We start from the raw sequence: 12,429 nt of genomic DNA, 5'->3' as shown, positions 1-12,429 counted from the left end.
GAATAATATTAATATAGTTTATAGATTTAAACAGACAGATTTCCTGGCTTTTGCACGTGACCATAAACAAAGATTTTAGTAGACAAAGTAGTGCAATCGTTTCTGTTTTTGAAATAGGTTTCGCTGTTTTCATCGGATTTTTTAAAAAAAACCCAAAACTATATTTTAATTAAGCTCATGATCAGGCAGTGCTGCTGTATCATGCATGTTAATATTCCATTCAATTTTATTTATACAGTGCCGAATCACAACAAGGCACTTTATATTTTAAGGTAGACCTTACAATAATACATACAGAGAAAAACCCAACAATCATATGGCCCCCTGTGAACAAGCACTTTGGCAACAGTGGGAAGGAAAAACTTCCTTTTAACAGGAAGAAACCTCCGGCAGAACCAGGCTCAGGGAGGGGCGACGGGTTGGGGAGAAGGAAGACAAGATAGGGAAAGGGAAAGCCTGCTTAATCTATTTCTTTGTCTCACGTCTCTCTCCTCTGTTTCCCCTCCAGACGCCTACCGTGTATGCACCTCTTCCATCAGCTGTGTGTGGATCAGTGGCTCCTCACCAATAAGAAGTGCCCCATCTGCAGAGTGGACATTGAGGCGCAGTTGTCTGCTGAGAGTTGATGCTGTTTTTTTTTTCCCCCTTTTTCTTTTCTAACAACCCTTTTGTTAAAAATTTATTTTGAGATCATATTAATTTCTCTTCAGTACTGCAGTCAACCAAAGATGGCATGAATTACCCCTGCAGCAGCTCTACTGCAAGGATATTAAAAAAAAAAAAGACATCTGACAGAGAAAAAAATAAAAGCATTGAGCCTAGAGTGCCAGCTATCACATGTTACTACAACAGCTAGAATTCTCCATTAAGGGTTTAAGATTTTATTGTATTTATAAAGCTTTTATGTAGCTTTTTTGATCGTTTCCTCAAGTGTCATTTGCGTTCTGTTTCTCTGCATGTTTCCTCGCAATGCATTTCTTTGCACATATAACGTGGGCTCGAAACGGCCTAACAAGTTGCAGGTGAGGATAGCTGCTCTAGTAAAGATGCATTTCTGTAAACCCAATGCCTCGCTTTACTAGAATAGAATGTCAACCTCCAGTTAAGGAAAAAAAAAGAAAAACAACAAAAAACAAAACAAACATTGCAGGATTCATTTTACCAATCATTGTATCATTGATTAGTTTATGTTTAGAAGATGTGGATTGTTAGTGAGAGATGTTTTTTTTTTTTCCTTTCCTTTCTTTTCTTTTTTTTTTTAAGTAAATCAAGACATTCCTAACTAGGGAACTATGTTAACAGATCAGCTGCTGTATTAGTGCACACCCAGTATTTCTAGAGTGGAAATAAACTCAGATGTTCACCTCACTCCCAGAATATGCACACGCTTTGCTACGATTACACCACCCGCCCCTTCCCCCGTTTTCCAGCACCTTCATTTTGACTACAACACCGTTACCGCCACCATCCGATGTATTTTAGAGGACAAAGAAAAAAGAATGTCACCTCCCTCTCTTTGACTGTTCTTTCTAAACCGAACGATTGTCGGGATCTGCTGTGAATCTTTTCTTCATTCTGTTTGGGGTTCCTTCCTGCAGACGGGCCTGCGGACGCTAGGTTTATGTGAGGTGATCTCAGGTCGACGCACGACCCCGCAACCTGGGATCATTTTGTCAATTTGAAACTGGCAGTGGCGTTGATTTCCTGTGTGTATATGTGTGCGCGCGTGCGTGTGTGCTCAGAGGGAAATACACAGCTCAATCGGAGATGAATATTTACTGTTTATTCTCACACGTCGAACCATTTCACCCACCCTCCCTTTTTTGTCTCTCTGTAGTTGAGCAGCGGCGTCTGCTTTGGCCGCTGAGAAAAGAAAAGAAAAAAACACTAATGCTGTCGACTAACTCACTCGCATAGACTTGCACAAGAGAGAAAAGGGTAGGAGGACCGTAGTGAATATGACAGTGTGCTGAGGCCATGTATTTCCACTCTGACGAATAGTAAAAACGGAAAAATTACAATTTTGAATGGAGTGTTGAAATGCAGTACTTAAAGCAGGTAGCCATGCATTCATTGACTTAAAGGCACCAGGATCATATTCTGTGGGATTTCTATTAGTTTTAAAAAATGATATTAATAAACTTGGATAACTTAATTGTGTCGTTTCTTTGGCGTTTTTCTGATTCATCAGACATGCGAGTTTCTCACTGGCTTTCATAGTACATGCTTATCTGTCATTAAATTTGCATTGGCTTAAAGATCATGTAAAAGCTTAAATCTTTTATATTGGAGAAAAACCAACATAAAAGCACAAATTTACAGACCTGACTTCCCAAACTTCATCTTTGGGTTAAATAAATACACAAATGTACAAAAATCAGTCAGATATAGAAAATGATCACTATTACTACAGGCACATTTACTCTTTACTAATCTCATTATATATTAATCTGATGCGATAGATATAGATAGAATAGATGTGCAGTTTCCAAACTTTCCTAGTGCTTGACCTCCAGACGTTTTTGTGATATGTAATCTCAGAAAGCCTTAGATCGAGAACATGTAGATGATATCAAGTTTATTCTTTCTCGTTATTGTCATTATTTATTGTATTATTAAAAAGGACTTCTATTTTCAAATAATAAATTAATGTAAGATCATTTTAATCAATCATTTTCTCTAATCAGTGCTGTTCTGGTTTTAATAAGTTGATATAAATAATTAGAAAGTCTGTTATGGACCAGGTGAGTGAGGTGATTCCATTTAGGAAATTGTTATTTTGTTAAAGCAAAAAGACAGAAGAAACTGAGCAAGTCTAGTCAGTTTTTCGAAATGGTCCATAGTTAAAATGAATGTGATTAAAAACTACTAGTGTCTAAAGAAGATAAACGCATTTATCACAACCGATAAAAGAAGACGTTTCTCAGATAACATAAATGTTAAAGGTCAACTATTCAAAATGTTGCAGTACCGATTGTAGCCACAAGGTGGAAATGAAACGCAGTCTTCCAGCAAAGCTGTGGCCCTGAGTGCAGCTGCACAGTGGAGGGTGTGACAGATCCTCCTCAATAAAAACAATGTAGAAGACATAAGTAGGAAATGTTCCTGCCAGCACAGATACATTTTTTTCTGTTTCAGCTGAGTAAAACTATTTCAAGGTAAAAGTCTCTTGTACCTGTAAAGCTGGGCTGAGAGACAATCTTTAGAAAACAGTCACAATTTAAACATAGATTTTGGTAAAAAATTACTGAACAGTTAAATCTGCAGCTTAGACATTTACTTTTAAAAAAGGCATACACATCACTACATTTACCCTCCAGGTCTTCATTAGGTACACCATTCAACTGCTCATTAATGCAAATATCTAATCACCAAACACACAGCAGCACCCAGTGCATTTAGGCATGTGGACAAGGCCAAGATGAGACCTGCTGACTTTCAAACTGAGCATCAGAATGAAAAATAAAAGTTATTTAAGTGACTTTGAATGTGGCGTGCATGTTGGTGACAGACGGTCCAGGTCTGAGTACCAATTTCTAAAATTTACAGAAAATACCTTGTTGACACCAGAGAATGTCTCGATGACCAGACTGCTTTGTGCTGATAGAAAGGCATCATTAAGTGAAAACTAATCAAACTAATCCAAAGTATGAAGAAAAGTATCTATGAATGTAGAAACGTCTGACCTTAAGGAGTGGGTGTCACTCCTGTCAGCTAAGAACAGGAAACTCAGCCTTCAAATCGCACAAGTTCACCAAATATTTACAGAACTGAAGATTGGAAAAACATCTGCTGTGAGATTCTGATGGCAGGGTCAGAATTTGATGTAAACAACATGAAAGCCTCTTTGACAATAAAACAAACCAAAGCAGTTAAATATGCAGTATTACATGCTTTATTAAAGGACTGATCTACTGTTGTGTATTGCACAAGGATACTTTCCACCATCTGTTCAAACTATATTTCATGATGCAGAGGTTTTATGACAGAAGTCCCAGCATTTGTCACTGACCAGAGTATAATGTGGTTATTTTATTTGGGAAAAAAAGGAATGTGTAAGTAATGAAAGCAGTGCAAAAAGATGTGCAGAAACAGTCGAGCACAAGTTAAATAGTTTGCAGCGCCACAGGGAAAAATGGCAACAAATTCACCTAAAAACAAATCGGTGCACTTGACGAAACAAAAATCCGTTCACCGTGATCTGTGATAGTAACCACACCGAGCGGAACAGGAAATAAAGCAGATCTGTGAGCAACAAAGGCAGATGAAAACCAGCATGTTAAAATCCTTCAGAGAAAATACAAAACAAAAAAATATTTAATTTAAATTCTAACCAGCACCAGGCATCCTCCTACATATGAACACATATACAGAATCAGATCTAAAATGCCTGTTTTTAACATTTAATGTAAACAAATTAATTACCAAAGCGACTTATTGCTATCTTGGCAACTTGTCCTTCATCAACTTGACTTACTGGCTGTGGCATGAACGATGTCTGTGTCCAAGGTAGTACCGGTGCTAATAAAGTGCTAATAGACCGCAGACAGCATGCTCAGGTTACAGTATACATGGCCTCTACTGTTAGTCTAATATACTGGTGTGCTAGAAAAGCAAAGACATAGTGATTAACCACTTTACTACACTGCCCTTTGACTGGTTTGGGTATTGCTTTGGTATTTCTAATCATTAGAAATCACAGTGTGGCGATTTAATGAATATGTGTTCCTGGAAAGTAGTTACAGTTTTGCACCAAAAATAAATATTTCCTGGTAAAACAGCAGTCACTTCATTTTTGACACGGACACATCCACGTTTGCTTCGGCAATCAAACCTTCATCTAAAACAAGCTAAACAAAACAACGTGTTGAGAGTAAAAATCACAGCCTGGTCCCACAGATTTAGCAGATTTCATTCCAGCGCTTCAAAAATGTTTTGAGCTAAAAGTCCTCAGCAAGATATAAATGACAGTAAGGAGAACACAGAAGCTATAAATACAATAAATAGTTTTGTTCAGTACTCAGAGGGACTGTGAAGGGAAAAGAAATCAGACCCTGGGGTCAAACAGTCTTCTTTGTCTTTAGAGCCTCATTTCAAGCTCGATGATCTTTTAGTCTGCTGGTGTAACCGGGAGTTACATTCGTGTACTCTAAGGCAGTAAAGTGGAGGAAGTGTCTCATTGTGCTTCTCTCTCCAACTGTAAGCTTCTAAGCTCCGCCCCTTCCTCTGAGAAGGTCAGCTGGGATGAAGCGTTCTCTCCTCCGTGTGCTGTGAAACCTGCAGCTCCTAGATCTTGGTGACGTAGTTGTTGGGGAAAAGTCCCTGCTTCCCACGAAGGCGTCCTGTCCACCACCCGGACACATCTGGCCGACAAACACGACTAAATTAGCGTCTCATGAAAAATAGATGACAAATAAGCCCCTGAATGCCTTTTTCGCCCTGCGCTTACCCTCTTTGATGATGTCGATGACGTCGTCAGCGTTGAAGCTGAGCTCGTCTGTGTCCTGAGCATCGTAGGCGTACAAAGCTCTGCACTGGGGCACCTGGGGCTTGGGTTTGGGTGCAGGCTTGGGTCGTCCTCCTCCCGGCGGAGGCCTGCTGGCTGACGGTCTGTGGGCCCTGAGGTAACATCGAGAGAAACAAAGAGAGAAACGCGTTTGTGACTTTGTCTATGGTCGATCTCAGAATACGAGGGCATGCATAACCACCATCTCATTATACCATATACCAACCAGGAAACACCGATTTGAGGATTAAGATTTTTCATTTTCCAATCAACACTGTAATCAAACGGAAAGTGTTTTAAAGAGATAGCAGCAGTTCATAAATCAGACACAAGATGGCGATATGGTGCATGCCATCTCTATGCCTGCAACTGAACCTGTTTGTGAAGCCCTCAGGAGCACAGAGTGCTGATCCCAAGTCAGCAGCACCTTTTTTCTGCATACTGGCTGCATTCCATTACTTGCATATTGCTGTACCTGATTCTCTCGTCACCACGGCGCGAGTTAGTGTACGGGATGTATTTGGGAGCAAGTGAAAACCTCAAGGTTGATGTTAGAAGGATTTGAGCAAGTTTGAGAAGGACCAAATTGTGACTTGGTCAGAGCGCCTTCAAAACTGCAGCTCTTATGTGGAACAATGGCCGGCTCCTGTGGTCCGATCTAACAGACGAGCTACTGTAGCTCAAATTGGCCAGAAAGTTCAAGCTGGTTCTGATAGAAAGGAGTCAGAATAACCAGAACAGCCAGGTGCCCGTGCTGACTCCTGTCCACCAACAAAATGCCCAACAATGAACCGAACCATGGAGCAATATAGGAAGGTGGCCTGGTTTGATGAATCATGTTTTCTTTTACAACACGTGGATGGGCAGGTGTGTCCATTTTTACCTGGTAAAGACCAGGCATCAGGATGCACTATGGGAAGAAGGCAAGCTGGTGGAGGCAGCATGATGCTTTGGACAGTGTTCTGCTGGGAGACCGTGGGTCCTACCATCCATGTGGATGTTACTTTGACATGTAACACCTACATAAGTGTTGGTGCAGACCATGTACACTTTTTCATTGAAACTATTCCCTGATGGTTGTGGCCATCAGTGGGCTAGTGGAGTTCATGCCCTGGCAGGTCAGAGCTGTTTTGGTACCAACTCAATATTAGGTATAATTTTGCAGCTGATCGGTGTACACTGTAAATAAAAGAGGGATGCAGTCTCTATGGCGCCACCTGCTGGTCAGGCGGAGCAAATTCACCATCATCATCATCATTCAGGTGTTCTGACGTTCTGACCAAAGAGAGCTCGTACCCTGCTTTATCATAGTTTTTTTTTTTTTATCCTGTAGGGATAATCTATAACATGAGTTATATTGTAGATGTCTTATGTATCAACTTCAACAAAAAAAAAACAAATAATAAGTAAGGCCATAGATCAATGAGCTGTAGTGTTCACTGCAACCGGGCTTCTGTTTAAAACCAGAAAGGTCGCCCCCTGCTGGCCACGAAAAAGAACGCAGGTTTGAGGCACATCTCCAGTGGCTTCACTTTTTAGTGCCGTATGACACATCCGTCTTTTATACACTGAACTTTAAACAGGCAGTGAAGCAGCCTGTTTTATACATATGTAACTTATGCATTGACCCAATAAAATTATTTACTCCTGTGATATTAAAATTGAACCAATATTAAAATAAATCAATAAATCAATAAAAGCACAGAAGGATTCTTTCAACCTCCCAGAAATCTTGTTTACAAATGAAAAAAAAAATTTGAGAAAGAATTCCCACTTGATTGAAACAGAGCAGCAGCAGGAGCAGGAAATAAAAATAAAATAAAATCTTAGTTGCATACTACGACAGGAAGTCGAATTTTAATCATACAAGAGAATATGCATGAGCATTTCCTGCTGCTGCAAACTTTTGCACTCATGAAACACCAGTCAAAACACTGCAAACACTCCAACTCACATTCCTCCGTTTGAAGTGGGCGGTCTGCCTCCAGGACTACAAAAGAATAAATTATCCAAATTATGTCAAAATACAGAAACACAGCTATGTGTGAGAGTGTCTATAGTCATTTTAATACGACGTTTATAACTGTGTTCGTGACACGAGCCTGACTACTGTCTTATTTTATGAAACTGGGTTTGGACATTGGACATCTAAACACAGGAAAACTGTACGTTACACAACGCCAAATAATTACATGACTTCATACGTTTATTAACACAGAATCAATAGAAAAAAAAAGGACTTTTCCACCACATGAGTTTATCCGGGAAACAGGAACCTTTTGAGGAACTTAGGGTTTTAAACCAACAAAGAGCAAGAAAGAGTCAGAAGGAACCTTTAAATTCTTTGAGAAAAGTTCCTGGGACTAAAAGATCCACATAGTTTAAGGTGCAAGTGTAAATTCTCATCAAATGGGATTTCAAAGCTGAGCTAAAACAGTGCTGTGTCACATTAAGTTTAAGGACAACGAGCGACATTTGTTTTTAGCTGAAAATCAAAAAGATGAGTTGATAAACTGCTGATTTCTTTCAGCTGAGCTCTGTGAAACATCACGTTAGTCATACAATTAAGATTCAGCCAACAGGTGTCAGAGATAAAAGCTAGCTTTGCTTGACTGCCGACTTGCTGGTGACTCTTTCAACGTACAAATCAGCTGTGACATTTTTATTTCAAAGCTGGGAGACGACAACATTAACCAAGCAAAGTGTAGACGCTAAAGAACAGGTGTAACTTACAGCAGTATGAGGAGTTCAGGCACAATTTAAACTAATTAAAAGCTTGAAGCGGTGATGGGAAAGTCCTTGTTTTGTGTGGGTGAGTTAGTCTGTCTGTTCCTGCCTGGACTGTTTGGCTACAGTGTGTGCCGGTTTCTCACCCTGCTGCTCCTTGATCGGGGACTCTCAGACAGTCTAAGTTCGGCTGCTGGCGACTGCCGCCTCGCTCCTTCACCTGGTTGATGTTGCTGGGCAGGACCGGGTGCGCTGAGTTGTGGGACGATGGATGCCTCTTGCTGTGATGCTGTGAATTTCTCTGATTGGTGACATGGTTGCTGTTTTTTATGCCACCGTTCTGGTGTGAAACTGCAGAAAGAAAAGCTTTGTTGTCATGTGAGCTGTGAGAGAGATGATTCACTCGGGACAGGTGACCAGCGAGCTGCTCGGACGCTGTACCTGGAGGTCCCGGTGCAGCTCGTGATGGGGTGTGCTGGTGGCTTCTGGACATGTTTGAGCGACTCTGAGTGAAGCTCTTCCTGGTTGGGCCTAAAGGGGAGAGATATTCAGATATTAACTAACCAGCAGCTTTGTAATTTAGATAAACAAAACTAAAACACAGTTGGATCCATAATTTGTTGGATAAAAAGATCATTTTTGCAGTTTTGCCTCTGCTCACAACCACAGTGGATTTGGATCTAACAATAATTGGAGGGACAACTTCTTTCTCAGTAACACAAAAAGGCATGAAATGGCTCCACAAACAAACAACCTCTCAAAGAAGGAAACGCAGCATTTGGTGGATTACGGCTCACTGTGAGAGCAGGTAACCTTTCCACAGGTTCGTTCATACTCACGTGTATTCTTGGGAAGCCCGGGTCCGATGCTGACCTGCAGAGATTTGCTCGAAGGCTTCAGGACAGGCATGTCTCCCTGACCTTGGACAAATGTGACCTGCCTGGAGCCGCCGCCACTCAAGAAGCCCCAGTTCTCCTTCTTCAACTTCATCTCCAGTCTGAGAAACACGACAGACATTTTTATATCATCGGACTTTGTTTTTGTCTTGTTTGTCCTTTTGGCTTCTATGTTTACTATTGAAGTGTTTACTTACGTGTTACTGAACTTAAGCGGTAGCTTCCTCTGGGTTTTCTCCTCAAACCTTTGAGCAAGCAAGCTGATGAACTCGGTCTTAAAAATGCACTCCAGCAGGCTGTCGTACTCCTGCTCGTGCAGTATCAAGACATCGTCCTGCATTGTGCTGAAAGGACGAACAAAGCAAGGGAAACTTTAAGTGTTATAACAGATCAAATCTCCCCGTTTTTCCGTTTTCTGTGAAACTTTGACAGAAGCCAAGATCACGAGTCAGAATCAGCTTTCACATTTGCATCAAGAGCCTCACAAAGCGGCTCACATCTGAGGAGGGACGACAGCTTGAGCCCGTAACCCGCACAAGGATACTTTGTTCCTCCCAGAGAAGTCGGGTTTTTCTCTGATGAGCTTTTTACAACTCCTGCTTTCGCTCATTGCACCACCTGGTCTGTATTACCCCGCTGACTCAAAAGCCACATGTTACTCCAGCAGCTCCACCTCTGAAACGAGCTATGCTGCGTTCCCATGAACAACAAAGCTACGATAAGTCTCTCAGCTCCTTTTTTCCCCGCACTTTCACAATAAACTGATCAACGTTCTTTCCCCACTATAGCATTTTTGAGTAATTTAGCAACGTTTTGGAGATGTGGACTAAACTGGTTTCAGTCAGACCTGAAAACACTAACATATACAAGCAGCTTAAATATACTCCACATGTTTTCCGCGTCCCTTGTGTGACATTTACAGCAACATGGGAACTTCTTTGATTACAAATCCAGACTGTGACTTTGAAGTGGATTCATGGCTTTCTGCAGTGCAGTGTCCACAGAATCAGATGTTGTCTTGTTTTGGAAACAGTCAAATATCTGCTGGTATGTACCTCTGCTCATAGAAACGTGTGATTCAGAACATCAGCTTTGAGATAACGGAGAGGAGTGCAGAGCAGGGGCTGAAGTTTGAAAATCAACAATATTAGCGTGCACTTTACTTCTGATTAAAGTAGCAGAAAAATACACTGGAAAAAAAAGCTTCACCACCTGGAGGGATTGATGCAGCGATTGATATGTTTCGGCTGGGAAAAGGTTACTTAATCCTAAAGTCTCATAAGCGTGAAAAAAGCTGTTTCATTGGAGTCAAATTGCTGGCCTGTAACGAGGAAAGAAAACTACTAAGGTGATTGGCGAAACTACGAAAACTGAGTCCTGGACGGGTAGTAGGGAACCATCATCTCTGATAAATGTGGTCGGGGGGGAAAAAAATCCTGAATAATCGAGATCGGAGAGAAATCACATGATTAAAAATATATAAAATCTACAGTAGAACTCACAGCTATGTTTAAAAGTGAAGGTTGGAGCATTTCCACAAATATAGCAAGAAGAGAACAGCTGTGTAGCCTTAATAAAAACACACTTATCAGTTTCAATTTGCCAGGGAGCATAAAGATTAGAGTCTGAAGCAATGGAAATGTGCTCTGATGAGACCGACTGTGATCCAGGAGTGATCGGCACGAGAAGAAAGGCGGATGAAGTGCAAGCGTGTGGGTGCAGGGTTATGATCTGGAATTACTTCAGCTGGTCAGGTCTAGGTTAGGCAACATCATGTGCTCAAAAAGACATGAGTTCAGCTGACTATCTGAATACACTCAATAACCAGAGTCCGGAGTTCTCGACCTCTTTGAGAACCTTTGGGATACGATGGAGACGACTTTACGCAGCAGTCGGACTCTCATCAGCATCATCAGTGCAAGATCTTCGAAAAAAAAGAATGCAACTATAGATGGAAATAATTGTTGCGACACTGAAACGATGCCACGGCGATCGCGCGCTGTGATCAAAGCTAAACAGGGTCGAATGAAGTGTGTGGCTTTTCTTGTGGCTGTGCAGTGTAAATTCTGAAATACACCAAAATAAAAATGCTGCTGTAGGTAGATTTTCTAGAGAGCAGGATGTGGTGTAGCAGCAGGACGTAGCAGTTAGAGTTGACTTATGTAAACAGAATAAGCTCCAAATTTGTTTTTATGGATGCCATTTGTGTGGCACATGTTATTAATTCTATTAATTATTAGACAGTATAATGACTTCTGTTCCTGCTTTGAGCTACAATAAACCTGCATTAAAGTTATGTGATGGAAAATAAAGTACCCCTTCATCCACTTTCTTCCACTTATCCACTCCTAGCTGCTATAGGGCGAAGTAGACCCCGGACAAGTCACCAGTCTGTCACACAGCTAACACACAGAGAGGCAGATAACTAGTCGCACCTATGGGCAATTTAGAATCACCAGTTAGCTTAATGCCACTAACTGCATGTCTTTGGACTGTAGGAAAAGGCAAAGTACCCACACAGACATGGGAAGAACATGCAAAGTCGACCCAGACAGTGGAAATGAATCCAGGATGGCACCAATATTCTCCTTAATGTGAGTAAAAATAAAAATACTAAAGAAATTAAGTTTGCTGCTATTTTAAATTGAAAGATAGACTGGAATATACAATTGTAAAGGCTTAAATTTGCCACTTAACCATGTGGAAATGTGTTAGGTAAGAAGCCGAATAAAATGATAACACATCCATTTTCTTAACCCCTTCACCAGTTCAGGGTTGCAGATCATGAACTCGTCTTTGGTCTCGTCATTAGCGGAGCCGTGCCCGTCGGGTGGCAGAAGAAAGCCTGCTGATTGAATTTACGAAAACATAAAAATAATATTGAACTTTCTGCCTGACTGATAATGAAAGACTGGACTAAAGGTTTCATCTTTGTGCCGTGTTGGCCTGAAGTTTGGAAATATCTGCTCTAGCATCATTCTCTCAGGAGAAAACCTTTCTCTCTGAGTTTTGTGGAGGAGTTAGAAGTTGTAAGCTCTCTGGACCTGGAAAAGGCAATACTATAATTTCTTTTGAATGATGTTACTCAGATGTGAAGGAAGCATTTTGCACCTCAGAGACACCGCTAAGATCTTGTCCACATCGATCCGCCTCTTCAGCACCTCTGTCACCTGCCCTTTCTCTGGCCCCTGTTTCACCTTCTCTCTTCCAATCAGGTACACAGATTTTGGTGTCAGGATCAAATCTCTCTTAATTGCCTATTTGAAGAAGGAAAACACAATGTTACTATTTTGCCAGTTG

At 41.1% G+C, this 12,429-nt stretch overlaps 2 protein-coding genes across 8 annotated transcripts in view; one reads left to right on the top strand and one right to left on the bottom strand.

Annotated features, from left to right (window-relative positions):
• Positions 1 to 2,155, top strand: part of rnf111 (ring finger protein 111) — a 33,215-nt gene extending 31,060 nt beyond the window's left edge. For all 5 annotated transcript variants that reach the window (XM_080884664.1, XM_080884663.1, XM_080884660.1 and 2 more), the window contains one exon: positions 509 to 2,155. In XM_080884664.1, the coding sequence (XP_080740790.1) occupies positions 509 to 626 (118 nt within the window). In that variant the 3' untranslated portion in view covers positions 627 to 2,155. The remainder of the gene's footprint in view (positions 1 to 508) is intronic.
• A 1,648-nt stretch (positions 2,156 to 3,803) lies between these two features.
• Positions 3,804 to 12,429, bottom strand: part of myo1ea (myosin IEa) — a 50,139-nt gene continuing 41,513 nt past the window's right edge. The window contains exons 22-29 of one of the 3 annotated variants that reach the window (XM_080884503.1): positions 12,241 to 12,386; positions 9,327 to 9,473; positions 9,073 to 9,230; positions 8,675 to 8,764; positions 8,380 to 8,584; positions 7,461 to 7,496; positions 5,450 to 5,619; positions 3,809 to 5,363 (exon numbers count right to left, since the gene is read on the bottom strand). In XM_080884503.1, the coding sequence (XP_080740629.1) occupies positions 5,287 to 5,363; positions 5,450 to 5,619; positions 7,461 to 7,496; positions 8,380 to 8,584; positions 8,675 to 8,764; positions 9,073 to 9,230; positions 9,327 to 9,473; positions 12,241 to 12,386 (1,029 nt within the window). In that variant the 3' untranslated portion in view covers positions 3,809 to 5,286. Of the gene's footprint in view, positions 5,364 to 5,449; positions 5,620 to 7,460; positions 7,497 to 8,379; positions 8,765 to 9,072; positions 9,231 to 9,326; positions 9,474 to 12,240; positions 12,387 to 12,429 lie in introns of all 3 variants that reach the window. The other 2 variants (XM_080884502.1, XM_080884504.1) reach the window with 2 other exon arrangements.

This window comes from Rhamphochromis sp. 'chilingali', assembly GCF_963969265.1.
Source record: "Rhamphochromis sp. 'chilingali' genome assembly, chromosome: 6".
Lineage (NCBI taxonomy): Eukaryota > Metazoa > Chordata > Actinopteri > Cichliformes > Cichlidae > Rhamphochromis > Rhamphochromis sp. 'chilingali'.
Note: the sequence above shows the minus strand (reverse complement) of the source record. Positions and strands in the feature narration are given on the sequence as shown.